This window comes from Microtus oregoni, unplaced genomic scaffold, assembly GCF_018167655.1.
Source record: "Microtus oregoni isolate MIOR12 unplaced genomic scaffold, Mior012 000029F_ref0000214, whole genome shotgun sequence".
NCBI lineage: Eukaryota > Metazoa > Chordata > Mammalia > Rodentia > Cricetidae > Microtus > Microtus oregoni.
In genome coordinates, this window is record NW_024543088.1 from 786,436 (window position 1) to 811,331 (window position 24,896).

Genomic DNA, 24,896 nt, shown 5'->3' on the forward strand with positions numbered 1-24,896 from the left:
TCAAACTGGCCTGGAACTCATGATCCTCCTGCATCAACACCATGATTGGCCTATCTATTTAACGGTTGATTACTGACTGTCAGCTTGATTGATAGGATCTGGAATCACCTAGGAGACCAGTTCTAGACAGGTCTGTAAGGAAGTTTCTGTTATTATACGGTTCATTGGAGGGTGAAGACACACGGTAATGGTGACCAGCACTCTGCCCTGGTCTGAGGGTGACAAAAAGAGCTGAGACCTCCACCTCTCCTTTCCTGACTGTGGATGCAATGTAACCAGCTACCTCATAAGCGCTCCGCAGACTGCACCATCCTTCCTCACATTGCTTTTGCCAGACATTTCTGTTATAGCAACAAGAAAAGCAATACAAGCTCGGTGTGGTGGCTCACACCTTTAATCCCAGCACTCGGGAGGCAGAGGCAGGTGGAACTCTCTGAGTTCCAGGCCAACCAGGGCTACACCCAGAAACCCTGTCTTGAAAAACCAAGAGGGAGAGAAGGAGGGAGGGAGAGAGAAGCAATACACAGGCCAATCAATCAAGTTTTACTAGGGTTCTGAGGTCATTGCGGTTGACAAATAAGATCCTGTGATGGCTGGCACCCTAAAAAAGCAAGTTAGACACTAGTAACCTCACAGACAGCCTAAAGCACCCTGTGGACAGCACTGGGGCCAGAAAGCACCTGAGGCTGGGTACTCTCCTCCAGAGCAGGACTAAGCCACAGCCATTACCCAGAACAACCAAAGCTCGTGTATCCTGCAGCCCTGTTGCAAGCCCCTCCTAGACCATAAGCAGCAGCATCCTGGGCTACAAGGGGCCCACCCAGCACCATGCCACTTAGGAGGGCAGCTTGCTCCCACTTCTCTAGCCTCCCTGAACCCTGTCTTACCTCCCAGCACTCTCTTGGGTGGAAGGGCTGGCACCATGCGGTACGGGAACTTGTGAAGCAGCACTTCATGGAAGACCACAAAGTCATTGTAGCGTCTGTACACAGAGGACTTGAAACGCTACAAAACAAAGGGAGTACAGCAAGCAGGACATCAGCAACCACACCATTTCTTCTAGACAGGAGCTCTACCAATGAGTCACACCCCAGCACCTCACTGGGGGATTCTAGGCAGGTGCTCTACCACTGTGCTACATCCCCATCCCTCTTTTTACTTTTTGAAATCAGGTCTCACTAAGTTGCCCAGGCTAGCCTTGACTGCACATTGTACTCCAAGCTGACTTTGAAGTTCAACTCTCCTGCCTTTTCCCATGCCTGTGTCATGAGGCCCTGTAACCATGGCATTTCATCAGCCCTCTTTGCCTTCTCCTACCATGCAATAGAACTCACAGGAGTGCTACCAAATTCCTCATCCTCTCTTCCCCAAGTTTTTGCCAAAAGCAAAAGTTTTAGAATTCTATATAGAAATACAAATTATAACATTTAGATAGCATTTTGCCATGATGAGACTTCTTCACTTCTTGGATGGGAATCATCCTGCACTTGAAAAGTAAACCATGAGGCTGAGGAGATAGCCAGATAGGTACACTGCTCACTACATAAGCATAAGGACCTGAATCCAGATCTCCAGCATCCATGAAAAAGCAGGAAGGTGCCACACACCTGTGACTACTGAGAAGTGGAAAAAGATCTCAGCAAGGGGGAAAAAACAAAAATCATAGGAAAAAAACCTGCAATTCCCACATTTTGTTTATCAGGCCCAAGAGTAAGGGCTGCTTCACTGCAGCTAAGAGTCCCTTCCTAGGTTCTCACAGCTTCCACTGTGGCAAGGTAAGACCACAGGGTGGCAGATGGATCTGCTGTCCCTGAGGAGGCCCTGAGGAGGCCCAGCTCAACCCTGCGAGTCCTGGCTTACAGAGCAGAGAGTCATTCCTATCGCCCCAGACTTGGAAGGCAGAGAGAAGACCTCAGAGTCAGTTGGGGTACCTAGGACTTCCAGACTAGCCTCGGTTACAGACTGCCTCAAAAGGAGGAAGGAAGAAGGGAGAGTAGGAGAGAAAAAAGGAAGGAGGGAGGGTAGGAGGGAAGAAAGGAAGGAAGGAGAGTAGGAGGGAAGTAAGGAAGGAAGGAGGGAGAGAGGACAGATAGATATGGCAGTCATCTGTGACAGGAAGGACACCTGCACACTGGGCCTTTGCCCCAAGATGAGATGCCCACTGCTTTTCAGACTAAGCCTGGCATAGCCAGGGCCATGCTTTCTCAGAAGGGTGTGGGCCCTGTACTGTCCCTACAAGTCCCTCCCGTACTAAAGACAGTGTTAGCCACGAACTACTCCATCACAGGACAGGTGGCAAAATCCATCCTAAATGGAGCAAGACAGCCAAAAAAAAAAAAATGGATGAAGGCACAAAATGACCAAGATAGGCAGGCAAAGCCCTGGGGACACCACATGTGGATCACCAAGACCATCACAGCAGAGCTGATGAACCCAGACATTAGTGTGCCTGAGAGCAGGAAGGTGGCATCACCAAAGGGGTGAAGGGCATGAGCTGGTCCTCCCATGTAAACAGAAGGCAGGGTAGGGACCCAGATTACCCAAGGATGATGTTCTAATCGTCAGGGGATTTCCCACACTGCAAACCAGCACTAGGGAAACACCACCACAGGCATAAACTCTGGAGTCAAAAAGACTGTCGCTAGGCATGGTGGCAAATGTCTTTAATTCCAGTATAGTTCAAAGCCAGCCTATCTCAAAAAAAAAAAAAAAAAAAAAGATTCCTACAAGCCAGGTCTGGTAGCTCAGGCCTATAATCTGAAAACTCAGGAGGCCAGGGCACTAGGATTACTGTGAGTTCAAAGCCAGCTAGGGTTATATAGCAAGATCCTGTCAAAAAGAAAAAGACACAGAGAGATATTAAGATTTATAAGAAAAAATATTTCACTCAAAAGAATGGACCTGATAGAGACCCAGTTGAGCTAGAAACCAGCTTTTGGCACACAGGTATTCAGAAGTTGTCTGGCCAGCTCAACTGTGTCATCAGGTGTTGGGTCACACTGCAGAGCCAGCCAGATGGCTCTCCCACCACCCTGTCCCAGGTTGGTCTGTGGCTCTCCCCTGAAGCACGCTGTCAAGTCCCAGTTACCTGGCTGGAAACCTCATACTCCACATGCTTGAGGAACAGGCCCTTCTTCTCAGGGATGAGCTCTACCTGCACCGTGTCCCTGGCCAGCAACTCCTGCAGGGTGTAGGACAGCAGCAACGGGTTCCCCTGCGGCATCTGCATTCGCCCAGGGTCCAGGTCCCGCTGCTCAGTGACCTGGGATGTTTGTGGGCCTGAGGAAGACAAGATAAAGACAGGTAAAGACAGCTGCTCAGGGAGTAGGGCCTCCCTGTATCCTGTGCTGGCTCAGCAAATGGACTCTGACCACAGCCACAGAGCCACACCAGACCCACCCCCTTCCCCAGGGTACAGCACCCAGAAGAAACCCTACTAGGAGGCTTCATCTGTGTGAATGGATAAGTCCATGGAGAACATTACAGAGCAGTTAGGGAGGAAGGGAATGCTTGGAATTTAACAACAGACAATTTATAAATTGTACAATTATAAATTGTATAAATTGTTATAAATTCTCCAGAAATGTACAGAGGTCACAAAGCACACAGAGAGACGCTGCACATCATTACCACCAGGAAAAAAAGACACCACCACCATGATGGTGCCAGTAAACCCGTGTCTGTGTACAAGTGTGTGGAGGCCAGAGGTCAGTCTCACATGTTATCCTTCCTGCCATCTACCATCATCTTTTAAAATAGGTATGTATGTTTGCCTTCATGTATGTGTAGCAGGTTTATGCAGTGCCTGTGGAAGCCAGAAGAGGGTATTGGACACCCTGGACCTGGTGTTAACAGACAGTTATTAGGTGTAGTGCTGGGAATTGAACTTTGGGTCTGCTGGGAGAGCAGCCAATGCTCTAAACTGCTGAGCCATCTCTCCGGTCCCCTCTTTTTTTCCCCCAGACAGGGTCTTGTGAAAAGCCAAGGATACTCTGAATGAATATGTAAGTGGATGAAGACCTGACTGAAGGTGTATTGGTGACATGGCACAGCCATGTCAAGGATATCAATGCCTTAGGACCACGGGAATTAGCAAAATCTTCCTCCTGCTCAGAGACATGGCAAAGCTTCTTCTGGTTCAAGTACAAGTGTTTACAAACCATTGCTCAGTACGTGCAAAAACTAACAACTGCAACCCGAGACTGCTCTCCTACAGACTATTAGCTAACCCCTCCTGCAGTGCCGAAGTTCCAAGTTGTTGACACACATGACACACCCACCCCAGCTGTATGTGCGTCTATGTCCGTCCTTTTTCCATTCCCTCTGCCCCAATCAGAGTTCTAGGAGCAAGCCATGATAGACAGGGGTCTCTTACTTTACCTGGAACCTATCAATTCAACAAAGTTAGGAAAGTAGGAAACCCCCTTCATCTAGGAACCCTCCTGTCTCTGCCTCCTCAACATCACTATGCCTGGTCTTCTGGGAGGCAAAACTCAGGTCCTTGTACCTGTGTGGCAAGCACTTTACCACGTGTTCAGCTCCCTGCCACCAAGAATGCCAAACTAGATTTTTTGGAGATTCTCTGAGAGGATGGGTTTGGAGAGAGAGAAAATTTGCAGGAGTGAGCTGTAGCATCCAGCCAAACATCTATGACCAACACAGTTGGGGCACATGGCAGTAGACAGGCAGGCACAACACTGGAGCAGTAGCTAAGAGCTTACATCTCGATCTACAAGCATGAAGCAGAAGAGAGCTAAACCTCCAAGCCACAACTTCTCCAACAAGCCCACACCTCCTAGTCCTTCTCAAATAGTTCCACCAACTAGGGACCGAATATTCAAGTATACAAGTGTATAGAGCCATTCCCATTCAAATCACCACAGTGTTCATTCTTAGAACTTCCTTGTGCAATCTGGGCAATGGTGGTGCACGCCTTTAATCCCAGCACTCAGGGAGGCAGAGGCAGGTGGAGTTCAAGGCCAGCCTGCTCTACAGAGTGAGTTCCAGGACAGCCAGAAATACACAGAGAAATCCTGTCTCAAAAATCCAAAATAATAAAAATAATAATTCCCTGGTGCATGAGTTTAGAAGACCGGGAAACCCTAATGTCAGATCAACAGCCAACTTTTTATCTAAACCATAGATGTCAAAAGACAAACACACACAGTGGTACATGCCTTGTTATTCCAGCACTTGGGAGGTAGAGGCAGGAGAGTTAGGAATTTAAGGCAAGAGAGAAAGAGAGAGACTGACCAGGCTGATGTAGGCAGGACAAAATGGTGCACCCTGGTAATTCTAGCACTAAGAGGCTGAGGCAGGAGGGTCCTGATTTCCAGGCCAGCCTGGTCTACACAAAAAATAAAATGATAAAAACAAAATCCTGCTCATGGTACATACCTATAATCCCAGGATCTGGGAGGAAGAGGCAGAATAACCACAGCCTGCTTTAAGTCTAAGGCCAGTCAGGGATACAGCATGATGCTCAATCTCAAAGCATGCTACCTGTTAAAAACACTAACGTAATATAAATGACATAGGGACAGAAAAATGAAGAGAGCTGGAAGAAGGATAATAAACAGAGGGGTAACAGAGATTTCTATTAAGAAATATTTGTTCAAAACATGGCCTCACTACCTTACCCCTGGCTGGCAGGAACTCAAAACATAGACCAGTCTAGCCTCAACAAATATCTCCTGCCTCGGCTCCCAGGTACTAGAATCACAGTTGTGTGCTTTTTCAAAAAAAAAAAAATAATAATAATAAAATAAGCATTTATTTATTTCAAGATTTCCCCGGAGATTAAGGTAAGACAGTCTCTACACGGCCTGAAATCTCACTAATGATTACCAAAGGGTCACATGCGCGTGAAGAATGTGAACTTTGCACACAGGAGAACCTAAAAGGCAGATCTCAACAGCACAAACGGCACCTCCACCCTAGCTTCTCTCTAACACCCTGGAAAGGCAGGTGTGGGGGTGCACACATGTAACCCTGACTGCCCTCAGGATTTAAGAGAATAAAGGAGCAGAGTCCTTCATCAGCCCGGGCTACACAGACCCTGTCTGAAAAAATAAGGACAGGGACCCGTAAGATGGCTCAACAGGTTATGGTGCCACCAAGCTTGATGACCTAAGTGGTAAAAGGGGGAACCAACTCCCTCAAGTCCTCCTGATTTCCACAAGCATACTGTGGCTGGTGCATACACCCCAACCCAAACAATTAAGACTAAAAAGCTAAACATATGTGTGTGTATACATGCATAGACATATATATATGCATATGAATAGGGGCTGGAGAGATGGCTCAGTGGTTGAGAGCATTGCCTGCTCTTCCAAGGGTCCTGAGTTCAATTCCCAGCAACCACATGGTGGCTCACAACCATCTGTAAAGAGGTCTGGTGCCCTCTTCCGGCCTGCAGACATGCACACAGACAGAATATTGTATACATAATAAATAAATAAATATTTTTTATGGTTTATTTAACTTTATTTTATGTGCATTGGTGTGAAGGTATCAGATCCCTTGCAACTGGATCTTCAGACAGTTGTGAGCTGCCATGTGGGTGCTGGGAATTGAACCCGGGTCCTCTGGAAGAGCAGTCAGTACTCTTAACCACTGAGCCATCACTCCAGCCCAAATGAATATTTTTTTAAAAAAATATATGCATATGAATAAAGAAAGAGGCTGGGGGAAAGGCCAGTCAGTACTTCCCATGTACACACAAGGACCTAACTTATCCCCAGCACCCATGACTCCAGGCTAGGCATGATGGCACACACTAATAATCCCAATACTGGAGGCAGAGACAGGAGGATAGCTGGGATTGTTGGCCAGCTGGCATAACCTAGCCTAATAATCCAGTTTTAGGTTAATGAGCAACCCTGTGTTGGGAAATATTATATTCAGATGTATGATTCTTGTTAAACAATCACATATTCACAAGGACACACACACTCTCTCTCATTTAAAGGAAAAAATACTGAGAGCCCATGTTCCAAAAACAGAGCTGGTTGGGGCTGGAGAGATGGCTGTGCAGTTAAGAACACTTGCTGTTCTTGCAGAGGACCCAGGTTCAGTTCCTAGCACACATATGGTGGTCACAACCCAATTTAACTCCAATTCCAGGAGATCAGATGTCCTCTTCTGGCCTCTGCATGGTGCACATACATACATGCAGGCAAAACACTGAACACAGGTAGGCAGGTAGAAAGGAAGGAAGAGTCAGGCAGTAGTGGCACACACCTTTAATCCCAGCACTTTGGAGGCAGAAGCAGGCAAATCTCTTAGATTGAGGCTGTCTGGTTTACAGAGTGAGTTCCAGCACATCCATGACTACCCAGAGAAACCCTGTCTTAAATAAATAAATAAATAAATAAATAAATAAATAAATACATGAGTGCTGTGGGCTCTCCTTCAGCCAACAACCTTTAAGATACCAGCACACTTTGGGCATGGGTCTCTCAGCTGCTGGATTCATTTCCAGGTCTCAGCACTGGCACAGGACTGTGGAGCACTACCCTGTGACTTTATCCCCAGATAAATAAACCTTTGTTATACTCCATTCCGGGCTATTGTGGAGCTCTTTTGTACATCAACAAGTAAGTGAGGAAATAAATAACAGAGTTGGCAAGATGGCTCAGAAGGATAGGCCTGTGCCAAACATGACTACTGACTTTGATCCCCAGAACCTACATAAAAGTAGGAGAGAACTGACTCCTGCAAGTTGTCCTTTCACCTCCACATGCAAACACGGAACATACAATAAATAACTATCTTTAAATTTTTCAAGGTGGGAGACTCCAGAAGAATACCACCAACACCCCAGTTGAACTCCTCTGGCGTCATCTACACACACACACACACACACACACACACACACACACACACGGGAAGGAGAGAGAGAGAGCCCAAACATTAAAAGCATACTACCACATCTATGAATCCAAATGTCCTCACAGATCTCTACTGAGGCACCAACCACAACACATTATGACCCCAGCTGTTAATTTACTAAATTCAGGGGCCTGCTTGAGTATGGTGAAAAACTCCTTAATCCTAGCACTGCAGAGGCAGAGAAGGGTAGACTTCTGTTGGTTTGAAGCCAGCCTGACCTACACAGGGAGTGGCAGAATAGCCAGGACTCCATATTGAAACCCTATCTTTGGGGGGGGGGGGAGTTTAAGGTGTTGGGGTGTGGCTCAGTGGTAGAGCACCTGCCTAGAATCCCCCAGTGAGGGGCTGGGGTGTGGCTCAGTGGTAGAGCACCTGCCTAGAATCACCAGTGAGGGGTTGGGGTGTGGCTCAGTGGTAGAGCACCTGCCTAGAATCACCAGTGAGGAGCTGGGGTGTGGCTCAGTGGTAGAGCATCTGCCTAGAATCCCCCAGTGAGGGGCAAGAGCTAGTTCCAGGACAGGTTCTAAAACTACAGGGAAACCCCGTCTCTAAAAAAGAAAAAGAAAAAAAAGTTTAAGGAGTTCATATTTTCAAAACAAACTTTTCAAAAAATGTATTATTTATGTGTGAGGGCCTGCATCAAGTTTATGTGCACTGCATGAGTGCTGGAGTCCACAGAGGCCAGAAGAGGGTGCTGGATGCCCTGGGATTGGATTTATAGGCAGCTGTGAGTCACTGTGTGGGTCCTCTGCAAGAGCAGTAAGCACTCAATTTGAGCCATTCTCCAGTCCCTCAAAATCAAATTTAAATGAAAGAAAAAGCACACACCTGTAATCCAGCACCTCCAAGGCAAAGGCAGGAGGAGACCTCTGAGCTAAAGACTACCCAGAGCTACGTACTCAGACTCTATCTCAAAACAAACAAACGAAAACAGTTTGTTTTGGACAGCTACACCGTCATGGGTGGACCACTAGCAGCAGTAAGGACAGAAACAGGAAGGGAGATTCCGGATTCTTCGATACGAGCATCACAGACAGACCTTAACCCTCTTAGCAAACCAATACCTTCTTCAGTGACACTACCCCAGCATGGCAGAAGTAAACCAGACTAGATGAGAAACAGCCAGGCCCAAAGCTGGAATGCAAAGGCAAGCTCTGACAAGAGACATCTGGCGGAAGCCAGTCTCCATATTTCTGCAGGGATGTGGGCCAGTGAGTGACCACCTCTGAGCACAGAATTTATCACCTGCAAAATGGACATAAAGGGCCAGGTCAGGAAGCTGGTGAGCTGGCTCAGCAGGCAAAAGCACTTGCTACCAAGTCTGACCATCTTAGTTTGATCCCTGGGAGTTAGCTCCCATAAGCTGGTCTTTGATTGCCACGTGTGCACCATGGCACATGTATTCCCCCAACCATAAATAAGTGGATAATGTAATAAAAAAAATTTCCAAGAGGTAAGCACAGTGACACATGCCTAATAGTCCCTGCACTCAGAAAGCAGAGAAGGAGGATTCAGATTTTGAGGACAAATTGATCATAGAGCAAGACCCAATTTCAACACACATACAAAGACAGAGGTGCCCTTACCACCCAGCGGGCCTGTACCATCTCTGCCAAGAACACAGCAAGAATCCTTCCAGTCCTCCAGCATCCCCGAGACAGGCCCCACCAACCTCACACTCTCCCTGCTCTAACCATTCTGGAACAAATTGCTTTACTGTGGGGTTCTCAGCTGGAAGGCAGTGCGCCTCGGAATTAAATGACACAGCACAGCTGAAAATAGCTGGTGAAAATAAAACACTCAATAAATGCCACTGACTTCCTTTCAGATTTATTACCCTCCAGTCCAAAAACATTTTGTGAAGCCACCAACAAAAACTTGGAAAGTGTTCCCCCAGAAGCCATGACTGAGGCTCTGCCTGCTTCTGAGATGAGCTTCTTGGGACTCTCAGTCGGAAAGATCATGAGCTCAAATCCGACCTGGGATAGATACAGTGAACTCAAGACCAGTCCTGTCTCAAGAAGTAGGAAGTGGGCTGGGAAGTGTAGCTCAGGTAGAATGCTAACTTAGAATCCCCCAGTGAGCGGTTGGGGGGACACATCTCGGTGACACCCCATCCGCCTAGCGTGCACAAAGCCCTCAGTTGAATACTCGATACTAAATAAATGTCCTCCGCAGCAGAGATTTTGTGAGTGCTCACTTCCAATGCTGGGAATACCTTCTAATGACATGGAAGTCTAAGAGACTCGCAGGCTTCTCTCCAGAGACCTCCCTACCCAAAGAGCATTAGAGCCACCGTAGAAGAGCTAAGCAGACACAGGGCAAGCAGGTACAGTGGACCGAATGAGAGTGGTCCCCATAGGCTTATATATTTAAATACTTGGTCCTCAGTTGGTGGAGCTATCTGGGAAGGATTGGGGAGTATAGCCTTATTGAAGGAGGAATGTCACTGCTGTGGGCTTTGAGATTTCAAAAGCCCAAGCCATTCCCAGTCAGCCCTCTCTGCCTCATGGTTGTGTCCCAAGATAGGAAGTGTCAGCTACTGCTCCAGCACCACTCCTTCCAGCCTGCTGCAATGCTCTCCACCATGATCGTCATGAATCCCCTCTGAAACCATAGACTCCAATCAAATGCTGCTTCTGTAAGTTGCCTTGGTCATGGTTTTTGTTATAACAACAGAAAAGTAACTAAGGCAAGGTACAATAAGAGGGAGCCATCCCATAGGCAGTATAAAGCCATGTGCTCCTACACACACACACACCTGACAAACAGGAAATGAAAACAGACGAGTAAAGCTCAAGATGTTGTGGTTCTACAAGTCAGGTACCCACCGTGGAGAAAGTAATGACTCCAGCCAGGCACTGCAGTCACGCCTGAAATCCCAGCAACTAGGAGGCTGAAACAATGAGGTTTATGAGTTCCTGGCCAGCCTGAGCTACAAAATGAATTTGAGGCCAGCCTTGACTACATAGAGACCTTGTGTTAAAAATAACAAAAGTAATGAAAGCAACACACACACGCACATGCAGTTCTTGTCCCCAAGGGTCTTCCTGCTGAATGTTTATTTAGACAGTAACGTGGTAATCGAGGAGTCCAAAAGGGCCGGCAGGAGCAAACAGGATCTTCCTTGTAAACGGTGACATAACCCTCTCTGTCCCTTACTGAGGCAACCCTTTCGCAAATGCTGAAGGCAGCACATCAGTCCCAGGCCAAAAGACTTCCTGAAAGGTGGACGGTATACACAAGGACAGGCAAGCAGCTCATTGGCAGTCCCCTGCACCTACTGCTGCTAGGAGGCCAAGTCCAGCCCAGCTCAGGACCACACTACTCCAGACCAATGGAGGGGCTGCCAGAGACATCCCCAACTCCACGTTTGAAGGACAGACATCCTTCACCACAGAAAGCTCTCATAGAATCATCACAAGCACCATGTGGCTGTTTTCTGACCATCACTGTCTTGACACAGAGCAGCTGCCTGACACTCAGCCTCCCGCGCCCTCCCCCCCCCCAAAGATGACGCCCACAATCAGCCGGAAGCAGTCTTGAGAGTTCGTCGCCCCAGTTCCTTTGGGCTGTGGTGCCTGGTCTCCTGCTTTTTATTATAAGGAAGACCTTGGAATGTTGTGCTTTCCTGTCGTTTTAAGGGACAAGCCTCGCCCACTCCCATTACCTCTGACCTGCCCGCCGCCATCTTGGGCCCTTCCTTTTCTGCTTCCTTGACCTGCCTGCTTTTTATTATAAGGAAGACCTGGGAATGTTATGGTTTTGATCCCTTTAAGAGACAAGCCATACCCATTCCCCTCCCCATCCGCTGAGGCAGGCTGATCTTCAGCTTCCGGCCTGAGCTCGCTCTCTTTTCCATCTTCCTCTCAGAGAGACAGCTTCGCTTCTGCCTCTCTCCCTACTTCTCTGCTTCCCCCCTTCTCTGTCTCTTTCTCCTCTTCTCTCTCTCTCTCCCTCTCTCTCTGTCCCCCCCCTTCACCCTTCCTCCTCCATAACCCCCTGAATAAACATTCAACCTCACCCTGCATGTCCTGTCTATCCATGTTTCTGTCTTCTGTGTGCCCGCCATGTGCCTCCCTGCCTGGAACCAGCCATTGCTCAGGGACCAGCAGCCGTCTCTGCCTGGGGCCCGCTGCCTGCCACCACATGGCCCGCCGCCACCATTTGGGACCTACAGCATTTCTGCTGCCTACCGCCACCGGGGATCTTGGAGCATTTTTTAAAAAAGAACAACGATCGTTCCATGTGGGTAGAGAGACTCAAAAAGCTCAGGAGTCTTCAGGATCCTCACCAAGGCCCTTCCTCCCCAGGATCCCAAATGCTAAGACTCAGACTTGCTGGTGTAGCCCATGCGTTTTTTGTGCTTCTGTAAACTAACCCCAAAATACTCAACCAATTCAGCAAGCAGGGCTCGGATGGAGTCATTCTTTTAGTCCATCAGTGCCGTCTGGGTTGGGCATGGTGGCACGTGTCTTTAATCCCCGCATTTAAGAGGCAGAGACAGGTGGATCTCTGTGAGATGGAGACCAGCCTGGGATACACAGTTTCAGGACAGCCAGGGCTATGACCCTGTCTCAAAAATAACCAAATAAAAAGTTCCTAGTTCCCACATCTGCCCTAGGAAAAGGCACTCTGTTTGTTCTCAGAGACTGTGAGGTTCTTCTGTTTCACTTGGTGGGAGAAGGAACTGACTGAACCTTCCTGCAGACTCCAAGTTTAGCGCTATACCACTTTAGAGTGCAAACCTCAGCTGTCAGCTGACCACAACAGAGGATAAGGAAGGCCAGTGACAGATGGCAGGCAGGGTCCCAGAGCTCACAACTCCAAACTGGGTTGCATTAGAATCACTAGGTAGGCTTGCTTGTTCACACACAGATGGCTGCCCCCATCTGCATTCCACCTACCCAGATTCCTAGCCTACAGGCCTAGGAAGGACCTAAGGACCTGCATTTCACATAAATTCCTAGGCATTTTGCTGGCCTCAGGGCCATAGATTGACAACCAGTGTCAAGGATAAGACCATGCCTATACACTCTCCCCACATTTAACAGTGACCAGGTGCTCCTAAACCATTCTGTAGTTACTTTCCAGAACAGGGAAAATAAACAGCAGCATGTCAGAGTACAATTGCATGAAAATGAAATGAAATAGCTGGGTGGTGGTGGCGCATGCCTTTAGTCCCAGCACTTGGGAGGCAGAAGCAGGAAGATCTCTGTGGTTCTACAAGGGCTAGTTCCAGGACAGGCTCCAAAACTACAGAGAAACCCTGTTCAAAAAACCCCCAGTGAGGGACTGGGGTGTGGCTCAGTAGTAGAGCCCCTGCCTAGAATCCCCCAGTGAGGGGCTGGGGTGTAGCTCAGTGGTAGAGCACCTGCCTAGAATTCCCCAGTGAGGGGCTGGGGTGTGGCTCAGTGGTAGAGCTCCTGCCTAGAATTCCCCAGTGAGGGGCTGGGGTGTGGCTCAGTGGTAGAGCACTTGTACTGAAGATCTTGAGTTTACTATGAGCCTTGGCCACTGTTGGGCCACATGAGGCCCAGTGTAATTTCCTGAGCCTAACTTGAGTTGGTGTGAGGCCTAGAGTAACTTCTGAGCTTAGCTAGAGTTTGGAGACCTGTCTCTGACTACCCAACCTAGACCCGCCTCCACCCAGCTACCTCTAGCGTGGCAGAATATTATTGGCCCTTGTTCCTTACTCCGCCTTAACCTATCCTAAGCTTCTCCACCCCTATCACAAACTACTTGACACCATTAAACAAGATCCTGCTTTGACAGACTCCAGACTCAGTGGGTGTTTCTCCCTGGTGTCCAGGGGGGAGGGCTGAGTCCCAACACTCACTATCATGCTCAGCCCCAGGGAGAGTCCTGTCGTCCCGTCCCCGTGTGTGTCCCCCCCCCTTCTGCCAGAGAACCGGGCGGATTGGTGTCCGATGTGAGGAACTTAGTTCAGTGTGAAGAAGCTCCATTGTGTGAAGAACGGAAGAACTGCTGATGGGCCAATCAGTCTGCAGGTGAGTGTACCCCCATTAAAAATGGGGCAGTTCTTTACTAAACAAAAACCTGCTTTGGAACCTAGTTCAGTGTACCTGCCCCCTAGACCCCTTTTACAACACCCCTTGGCCCTCAAGGGGTCCTTCACCTCCAGATCGCCCTATAAACCCCTTTCCAGCACTCTCTGCCCCTCCACTTTGCTGCCAGAGGGACCTGCCCTATAGGGGAGTCTCCTCTGTCTCCCAATTCAGATCGGGGAGGGAGCATTAGGAGAAGTGGCTGCTTCAGGATTCCGAGGGGAGGTAGCTTCTTCCAGAGCCACAGAGGGAGAAACGGCACACCTGTTACCTGTAAATGTTAACTCAGGTGGTAACTGGCCTAATGCCTGGTACCCTTGGGAAGCCCAGGATACTTCCAGAGCCACAGAGGGAGAAACGGCACACTGGTTTCCTGTAATAAATGTTGTGCTGGTTGCTCTTCACTTCTTCAAGGTTCTTTTATCCTCCTCAGTTCCTCAGCCAACCAGGACTAAAGTCCTAGAAGCCAGAAGGTCTGCGTCTCAGGAAAGGCAGGTATAAGGAAGACCTACAGGATGTCTTGATAGGATCAGTGCTTCTTGATGTAGGTCACAAGACCTAGTAGTACTACTAGTACTGCCACAATGAAAAACCCATGGGTGGGGGCTGGAGAGATGGCTCAGTGGTTAAGAGCACTGACTGCTCTTCCAGAGGTCCTGAGTTCAATTCCCAGCAACCACATGGTGGCTCACAGTCATCTATAATGAGACCTGGCACCCCCTTCTGGCTTGTGGGGCACACATGGAAGGAATGCTGTACACATAATAAATAAAAAAATAAAAAAAAAAGAAAAACCCATGGGTGAATGTCTGCCGCCCCAATAGAGGATGATATCCTGCCCTCTTAGAACTGCTGTTTCACCCAGCAGGCCAGGCCAGCTTCCTTTCCAGCCTCCACATTCAGGGTTGCTCGGAGATACCATGTCTCATCAGCATTGGGCAGGAGGCCACTTCTAAGGACCATTTTGTTCTTGCTCACCCTGCATCCACATCACCACACAGGCTTTGGGTAGAAGTGGGAGACATGAAACACCAACTACAGATGGCCATGTCTAGGACTGAGGCCACTGAACAACCAGGCCACAGGCTTCTCTGAAGCAGGGGACTTGCTGCGGCAAGAGGGCCCTGGGCTTTTGGATCCAGAATACTTAGCAGCTGAGACTCAAGAATAAGATGACTTCAGGGCACGGCATTTGCTATGATACAGGACAGTCATCTTGAGCATAATGGTATTTTTCAGGTCCACATGCAATAAAAACATCATCATCACGAAAAAAAGTCTTGCAGACGAGTAGCCTTGTCAGACCTGGCTTCCTCTGCTTGGCAGGCACCACTCTTGGGTCCACTCTCATCAGTAATTCTTGTGAATGGCTCTCTCGTGGCAGGGGAGACTTTGGGCCATCTGCTCAGTCCTATGAGTAGCAGCACATCAGCTCACTTTCCCTGAGGACACTGTGGGCTGCACAAATCTTTTCTCTTTATCCAGTATTTTCTTTATAGAATGTTGTTTTGGAGCAGACTGTGTTGCCTGAGGAATATTCCTATTATTAATCTTTTCAGGCTCAGTTTTACAGTCCTCGGTTCTGAGAAGAGAAAGATAGGTGGAGCAGGTCTGGAGAGCCCCACCTTAAACACTCCTTGTTCTGGATTCTCTTTGTTCTTTCAACTTTTGAAGGAGTTTTTTCCTTGTATTTCTGGGCTTTCCGTTTGTCACTCATAACCACTTTCTCTGGCTACTACCAGATTGTAGACCAGGATGGACATTCAAGTAGGGCTGGAACCTGGAGTCAGGAGCTGGTGCAGAGGCTATGGAGGGCTTCTGCTTACCGGCTCTCTCAGCCTTTCCTCTAGATTCCTCCCCTCCAAAAGGTGGGGAGCAATCCTGGGGGATTCACCCTAACCATTTCTGGTAGACTGTTGTTACATATTATACTCCATTCGGAAAGCTTAAATACGTTTTTCTTTCAGTGGATACCTTCTCCCGAGTTTTCACACATGCCAGAGAGAAATCCAAACATGCTATTAGCCATATGCTTTGCCATCCTTGGCTTACCTAGCCAAATTAAAACAGATAATGGCCCATGCTTGCTGTGGGACAATGGTCTGTACCCTGTCACTTGTGTTTTAAATACACGCTGATTGGCCAGTAGCCAGGCAGGAAGTTAGGTGGGGCAACGAGAATTCTGGGAAGAGGGAAGTGTCAGTCTGCAGTCATCACCCAGACACAGAGGAAGCAAGATGTGACTGCCTTGCCAAAAAAGGTACCAAGCCACATGGCTAACAAAGACAAGAATTATGGGCTAATATAAGTTATAAGAGTTAATAAAAAGCCTGAGCTAATAGGCCAATTAGTTTATGATTAATGTAGATCCTGTGTGCTTCTTTGGGACTTTAAGGCTATGGGACCTGGTGGGACAGAAAACTCGGTCAACACATGCTTTATTGGTAAAGCCTTTATAGACTTTCTACAAACCTGTAAAATTTCTCATTCCACTGGCATTCCATATAATCCAAGGGGACAGGCCATCATGGAAGGGTACAATCACTCAAGTCTCAACTAGAAAAGCAAAAAGGAAGTCCCTGCCCCAACATGATCAATTGAGAAAGGCATTATTGACCCTAAATATTCTAAATTTCTCTAGAGAAGATAAATATCTGTCTCCTTTTCAAAAACATTGGTCTTCATCAGTTACCTACAGTTCTGTCTGGGTCAAATGGAAGGACCCCTTGACTGGAGCCTGAAGAGGACCAGACCCACTCCTCAATGCCGGAAGAGGGATGTGTCTTCCCTCAAAATGAAAGGAGGCCCCTCTGGGTGCCGACTAGAGATCGTATTTACCCCATGAGGATAATGATGATTCCTAGGAAATGTTCCACCCCCGAGGAGTGCCTTTCTGCTTCTTCCCCAGAAACAATCGAAGACGTGGATGTTGTCGCTTACCCTGATGAGACCTAGAGAAGAGATGGCGAAATCTTCAGGACAACCCCACGTGGATGGGCTTTCATGGATTCTTACCCTGTTTCCTTCCCCTGCTCGGACCCTTCCTTTTCCTTATGTTTGTTACTGTTGGGCCCTTGTATGTTCAATAAGATCACACAATTTATCTACCAAAGATTGGAGGCTGTTGAATTACATTAGGTCGAGGTATACTATCATAGGCTGGCCACTCGGGAGTCTGGGGCCCTTGTGCGACTGTATGACTGGTAATCCTCATATAAACGTCTCTCCTCCACCCTCCACTTGACCAGTGATGGGTAAGATCTCAGACAGGCTGAACAACCGAAGGCAGGTCATGGAGAGAGTTTTTCATAAATGAGGTACATGGTACTCAGCGATGGGTAAGATCTCCATATGGGAGACGACCTAAGACAGGGACCATGCCATGTCTTCCACTGTCAAGACAAAAACAAAAAGGGGAGATGTTTGGCTGCACGAGGCCCAGTGTAATTTCCTGAGCCTAATCTGATTTGGTGTGAGACCTAGTGTAACTTCCTGAGCGTAGCTAGAGTTTGGAGACCTGTCTCTAGCTACCTTACCTAGACCTGCTTTCACCCAGCCACTGCTAGCGTGGCAAAATATTATTGCTCCTTACTCTGCCTTCACCCATCCCAACCCTACATAAGTCCCTGCTTGATACCATTAACTGCTTTGACAGACTCTAGACTCAGTGTGTTTCTCCCTGAAGACAGGGACACACACACACACGATGGGACACCATGTCAGAGTCTTCACACTCGCCATCCTGCTGAGCCCCAGGGAGAGTCCAACGGGTCTGGCTCTGCCCCAGCTCTCTCTGCCAGAGAACCAGGCAGGCCACATAACAAGATCCTGAATCAAAGAAGAGTGAGGTGTTTGGGGGAAAAGGTTGGTAATTGGAATAGGAGATGCTCTCAGCATTCAGTAAGCAGATTCCTTCTCAAGCTTAGGAAACTGCACTTTTGATTCAGCAGATTCTCTGAGGGGTTGGAAAGATGACTGGCCAATGATTAATAGCCTTGCAAGTTCAATTCCCGCACCCACATGGTGACTAACAACCATTTGTAACTGAAAGGCCAAGGACCCGACTCCCTTTTCTTGCCTTTATAGGTACCAAGCATTGCACCCAGCGTGCATACATGCTGACAAAACATTCATAGTTTAAAAAATGATTTAGTTTTAATAAAATTAAAACAAACAAAAACCTGTGAGCTGAGTTCTTAAATAAACAAACTGTCCTCAGGAAATGGGAACGAACATAAGTTTCCTCATCCTTATCATGAGCACAACGTTAGAAATGACAATTCAGCAGCTTGGGGGCCAGGAGACACCAGGATGCCCCAGAGACTCAGGAAGCAGTAGTCTTCCATCTAGAGGCCACAGGCTGCAGCCAGGCTCTCTCCTGACAAGGACAGGTGCCCTACCCGTGTGGGTGCTGCCTAAAGGAACCACTTCCCTGCTTTTGTTTGATACATTGCTGGGGCTGGCACCCAGAGCCCTGCACACCAGGCAAGCACTGTGCTACTAAAGTCTCAGCACACACCAAAGCAAGCTTTAAACCAAGTGCAGCGAGGAACCCGTCCCTCACGCTCCTCAGTCCAGCAGGCTGAGGCAGGAGGATCTGCTGTGAGAAAACCTGACTGACATATGCAGAGGCTTGGATTCCAGCCCAGCACTGCAGGAAAGGGAAAGAAAGCAGACTTTCACAGCCTCCATGAGGACTCCAGACCAGCTGCCCCAGCTCCGCAGTCTATGAAGACTCTGCTAACTTCCCCATTCCCGAGGCTGCACTACTCCAGATGGAGTGCTTTTCAGATATCAAGTGTGTTTCCAAATAACTGCAGAACACATTTTCAAATTTTCTGCAAAACAACAAAATTGCCTAAATCCCCAGCCACTCAAATAACCACTTTTTAATTCAGTCTGTTCATTTGTTTTTTGCTAACTATCTTTGAAATTTCTGTTTGTTCTAATCACAAAGGATTCAAACACCCATAATAATAGAAAAGAGCTGTGGGTGGTGACACATGCCTATAATCTCAGCACTTGGGAGTCTGAGATAAAACATTATCAGGTATGGTGGTGGCAGCGGCTTTTAATCCCAGCACTCGGGAGGCAGAGGCAGGTGGATCTCTGTGAGTTTGAGGCCAGCCTGGTCTTCAGAGCAAGTTTCAGGACAGGAACCAAAGCTACACAGAGAAACTCCATCTAGAAAAACAACACAAAACAAAACCTAAAGACCACATATGGTTGTATGCACCTTTAATTCCAGCACCCTGGTGGCACTGGCAGGCAAATGATCCCTATGAGTTCAAAGCCAACCTAATCTACACAGAGTTTAAGGTTAGCAACAGCTATTGAGAGATGGTGTACTTTGGGTTTTGTTTGGTTGGTTTTTGATTTTTTTGAGACAGTGTTTCTCTGTTTAGTCCTAGCTGTCCTGGAACATGCTCTATAGACCAGGCTAACCTTCAAACTCACAGAGATCCACCTGCTTCTGCCTCGCATGTGCTGGGATTAAAGGCATGTCGTCACTATCGCCTGACTGTGTTTTTGTTTTTAAAAGTATCGCTCAGCTGTGCTTTCTTTTATAAAGTAACAAAATGAGAGACTAACACTTCATCACTCTCTTCAATTACCACCTCTATGAGACAGGCCTCTCACAGGTTGGCCTAGTCTATTTTATACAGTAGAGTCAGAGCCCAGTTCTAACCTCTTCCTTAATCTTGAAGCTCACAGGTCACACACAATGGATACAGCCCGTCCCTTCCAAAAATCCTGTCATGCAGCTATGGCCCACTGCTCACTCATTCCATGCCTGCTGGGCATCTGGGTGGTTTCACTGCCAATCTATGACACATGGCACTGCTGAGAACATTCCAGAACATGGCTTTTTATGGACATATGTTGCATGCACTTCTGTTGGGTACATAACACAGGCGTGAGTGTATGTGCTGGATCACAGCACTTGCATATGCTCAGCTTAGTAAATATTTCCAGTTTTCCTAAGTGACTCAGCCAATCTACACCCCCTCAAGCAACAGGCCCAGCTGCCTTCCACTTGGGCCAATGCTCAGTATTTTCTGTCTTCTTTTCCTCAGTCTGAAAGACATACACACCTCTTTCAAAACTTAGAACCAACTAATTTACAGTCTTTTCTTTTTCTGAGGATTGAACCCAGGGGCTCACATGGTAGGCTAATGCCCTACCACTGAGTCATGCCCCAGCCCCTCACTGGGGGATTCTAGGCAGGTGCTCTACCACTGAGCCACACCCCAGCCCCACACTGGAGGATTCTAGGCAGGTGTTCTACCACTGAGCCACACCGCAAGCCTTCGTTTTACTTTTTGTTTTCAGACAGGGTTACACTTACAAGCTGCCCACACAGGCATAGAACTTTCAAGCCTTCTATATCAACTCTTGAGTAGCTAGGAGCCAGCACCATCATGTCTAGGATAACTCCTGGGCTTACAGCAATCCTTTTCCACAGGCAGTGCATGCTCTACTCCACCTGTCAGTGAAGACGTGAGTTCCCACAGCAGGTCACAGCTGAGGGAGCACCGCTGAGCTTCATTTTTAGCAAAGCCCACCCACAGCCCTCTGCTACTATAAAGGACATAACCACCCTCAAATACAACCCATTCTGCTGTGATTTCACTCAGTGCTTAGGATCAACTCTAGGGAAATACAAACTTGTTTATCTGCCAGTGGGCTTTTATAGGCCACAGAACCGATGCCAGATTTCTAATGGTCAAGTATCGAGAAGAACATCCCCATGAAGGGACCAAGTACTCCCTGAAACACAGTGGGGGAGAAAGGAAACAAACCTCATCATGTTAAAAGAAGAAACCAGGTTGGGATGTGATCCAGTGGGTAGAACGCTTGCCTGGCATGAATGAAGCTCTGGGTTCCATGCCCAGCACCCCTCCAAAAGGGTAAGGTGGTCACACCTGTAATCCCAGCACGCTACCACCCATCTATCCAGCAGATGGAGGCTGGGAGATCGGGAGTTCCAGTCCAGCCTGGGCTCCAAAAAGCCGTCTCAAAAAAGGAGGAAGAAGCAAAAGGAAATGAACAGGCAAGTGGATAATTAAAAAGTAAAGGGGCAAAGGGAAAAAGAAAAAAGGAAGAAAAGAAACCATGAGTACAGCTTCCTCACTGAGGATGCCAGGCAATCCCCAAGGAGAACAGGTCCTAAACAAGGCTTCCTCAAGTCCACTGCCACTACCCCCCACCACACACACAAAATGTTCTTTTCTCTCTACAGTCAAAAAACACTCTCTGCAGCATTCGAGTTCCCTCCAACTCAGTAGCCTCAACCCTGCACCTGGCCTGAGGCCTTGGCACTGGCTTTCTCCTCTACCCAGAAGGTTCCCCCATCCACCCACATACTAGACCAACTTCCTATCCTCCTCAGCTTCCTGGCAGTAAGTGTTGCTTTCTTTGTGACATTTTTATTGGTGACAACTATGGTTTGCAACATCAAGGTTGTCCCCAGGACAACACCCCCTGGCTTTGATTCTCTCTAGCACATCCTAAGGTGTATGTATGTGTATATATATATATTTTTTAAATTTATTTATTTATTATGTATACAGTATTCCCAGTACTCTACCTGCAGGCCAGAAGAGGGGACAGATCTCATTACAGATGGTTGTGAGCCACCATGTGGTTGCTGGGAATTGAACTCAGGACCTTTGGAAGAGCAGGTGGTGCTCTTAACCACTGAGCCATCTCTCCAGCCCCCCTAAGGTATATTTTTGATTACATCTCCTGACTCCTGTGTGGTTCTCATAAGAACACCAGCTCTGCAAGATGGAGGTCTGCGTTCACTGTATTCAGTAACTATCCCAAGGATGGAGAATAGTGCTAGGGGCTGGAGATGTGGCTCCATGGATAAAGCACTTACCACATAAGGGTGGGGACCTGAATTCAGATCCCCAGAACACATAAATGCCAAGTGGGCACAAACACCAGTCACCATAACCCCCGTGTTTAGAAGGTAGAAACAGTTCCCCGGAGCAAGCTGGATAGCTAGACTAGCCAGAGCAATGAATTATTTGATCCTAATACTGAAATGGGGTGTGGTGAGGACAACCGACTATAGAGGTAGTTCAGTCAATGAAGCGCTTCTTGCTCAAGAATGAGGACTTGAATTTGATCTCCAGCACTGAGGGGAAATGCCGGTGTGGTAGTACATGCTGAAGAGGCCCAGGGGGGAGAATTTCTGCTTGATGGCCAGTCTAGCCCACTGGATGATCTCTGTGCCAGAGAGACCATGTCTCAAGATAAATAAATAAATAGGTGTGTGACACTTGAGAAACAACACCTGGCATATATCTGCACGCATACACAAACCAGTGTACCTGCACACACATACACAAAAACACACAAGCACATGAACATGGACCCACATACACAAGCAGGTATTCACATATGAACAATATATTTTAAATTGATTTTTATTTTATGTGTGTATTTGTCTGTGCACCACATGGACACATGTATGCAGTGCCCAAGGAGGTCAGAAGAGGTGTCAGATACCCTAGAATTAGAGCTACGGACTTGCTAGCTGCCATGTGGGTGCTGGGAACCCAACTCCAGTACCCTGGAAGAGTAGCCAGTGCTCTTAACCACTGAGCTATCTCTCAAGTACACAATAACGTGTGTGTGTTTTAATTAAAAGAGAAAAATATGCTGGGCAGTGGTGGTGCACGCCTTTAATCCCAGCACTCGGGAGGCAGAGGCAGGTGGATCTCTGTGAGTTTGAGGCCAGCCTGGTCTACAAGAGCTAGTTTCAGGACAGGCTCCAAAGCTACAGAGAAACCCTGCCTCGAAAAAAAAAAACAAACCAAAAAACAGAAAAGAGAGAGAGAGAAATATGCCCAGTCCACAGCAGATAATTATTTAACACCTGCTGGATGAATGCATACAAAGTAATAAACTCAAGCAAGAAAGTCACATAACTCAGCAAAAAGTAGAACCTGTGTTACCATGGTAACAACAGCACATCCAACACCGGCAAATCTCATTTAGGGGCTTGCAAGAGATGGAAACTGTCTCAGTGAGAAATCACCACAACAAAGATGATCAGCAACAGACACAACAGTGGTAAACCCTGACACAATGCCTCATGCTGGCGGGATCCTTCCTCTGCACCATGAATCCCTGCATCTGCTCTATCCATTTGGTCAGCCCTATCCATTTTGCCAAGAGAGCATAAGGAAGAACCCTGATGATGTAATGCTGGAGTTTAGTAATGCCACACTGCTAAGTTACAGAGAGCAGAGCCACAGGTCCCCAGCAGTGGCCTAATGTCCCTACTTGGGAGGGCAGTATCAGCAAACCTGTGAGTGCTGCCGTAGACTCTGGCTTATTAGCTATGGGGATTGCTACCAAATCCTGCAAACTCAGTTCAAACACTACTCCAAGAAGTTCATCTACTCATCTCCCTTCATAGCTCTCAACATTAGGCTAAGTCTTTTGGGGTTTTTTGTTGTTGTTGTTGTTGTTGTTTTTGAAAGGGAGTGGAAACGGTCTAACCTCAAACTCCCTAAGTTGTCAAGAATGGAATTCTGATCCTCCACTCCGTGGTGCTGACATTACAGGTGCTGAGTTAATGCAGCGCTGGAATGGAAACCAAGCCTTAAACAAACTAATCAAGCACCCAACCATCTAAGTCCCATCCCAGCCAAGTCTCCTTCTTGAGTCCTCCTTGGTCTGTCTTGCTCAGAGCTCTCCCCCAAATCCAAACCTATGTGGGGCTCTTTTTTTTTTTTTTTTTTTTGGATTTTCAAGACAGGGTTTCTCCGAAGCTTTTTGGTTCCTGTCCTGGAACTAGCTCTTGTAGACCAGACTGGCCTCGAACTCACAGAGATCCGCCTGCCTCTGCCTCCCAAGTGCTGGGATTAAAGACATGCGCCACCACCGCCCGGCATATGTGGGGCTCTTTGACTTCCCAAGACTACCATATGTGAAACCAGCACAGCTTACGCTCCCAGAAAGAACTTACCGCAATCAGCACCCAGCCAGACCCCTCTCCTCAACAGCACACAGTAGGAAACAGATCACAGGGGCTGCAGGGATAGCTCAGTCAGTGAAGTGTTTGCCACAAGCGTAAGGACCCAAGTTCAGCCCCCCAAAACCCACATTAAAAAAAAAAAAGCCTGGTGTGGTGGTATATACCTATAATCCCAGCACTGAGGAGACAGAGCCAGGAGGATCCCTGGGGCTTGATGCCCAGATAGCTGAGCTCAATCAGGAGATTTCCAGATTTAGTGAGATTCACCTCAAAAATCAGGTGAAAAGTAACTGTAGAAGACACCCACTGTCAACCCGACCCCCATGCCCACGCGCATGTGCACGCACACACACACACATGACGGGTGTGGTGGTGGATGCCTAACACTCAGGAGGCAAAGGATCTGAGTTTGAGGCTAGCCTGGTATAAAGATTGAGTTCCAGGACAGCCAGTGCTGCACACAGAAACCTTGCCTCAAAAACAAAAACAGGATCACAGCCGAGTGTGTCGGCTTACATCCACAACACCAGCAACTGGAAGGTGAAAGGAAAAAGATCTCAGTTCAAGGCCAGCCTGTGACACTGTCTAGAAAAGGCAATAAAAAGGGACCTGTTTTAGTTAGCATTTCTACTGCTACAACAAAACACCATGACAAAAAAGCAAGTTGGGGATGAAAGGGTTTATGTGCTTTACACTTCGGCATTGATGTTCATCACTTAAGGAAGTCAGGACAGGAATTCTAACAGGGCAGGGACCTGGAGGCAGGAGCTGATTCAGAGGCCATGGAGGGCTGCTGCCTACTGGCTTGCTTCCCATGGCTTGATCAGCCCATCTTCTTATACAACCCAGAACCAACAGCTCAGGGACAGCACCACCACCCACCATGGGCTGGGCCCTCCCCCATCAACCACTAATTAAGAAAATGCCTTAGAGTTGTA

At 47.8% G+C, this 24,896-nt stretch overlaps 1 protein-coding gene across 3 annotated transcripts in view; it reads right to left on the reverse strand.

The window, feature by feature from the left end:
* The window catches only part of LOC121464951 (sorting nexin-8), a 58,515-nt gene that overhangs the window by 19,562 nt on the left and 14,057 nt on the right, over positions 1-24,896 (reverse strand). Inside the window, exons 1-3 of one of the 3 annotated variants that reach the window (XM_041678084.1) lie at positions 16,800-16,828; positions 3,089-3,279; positions 888-1,005 (exon numbers count right to left, since the gene is read on the reverse strand). In XM_041678084.1, the coding sequence (XP_041534018.1) occupies positions 888-1,005; positions 3,089-3,229 (259 nt within the window). In that variant the 5' untranslated portion in view covers positions 3,230-3,279; positions 16,800-16,828. Of the gene's footprint in view, positions 1-887; positions 1,006-3,088; positions 3,280-16,799; positions 16,829-24,896 lie in introns of those variants that run through there. The other 2 variants (XM_041678082.1, XM_041678083.1) reach the window with 2 other exon arrangements.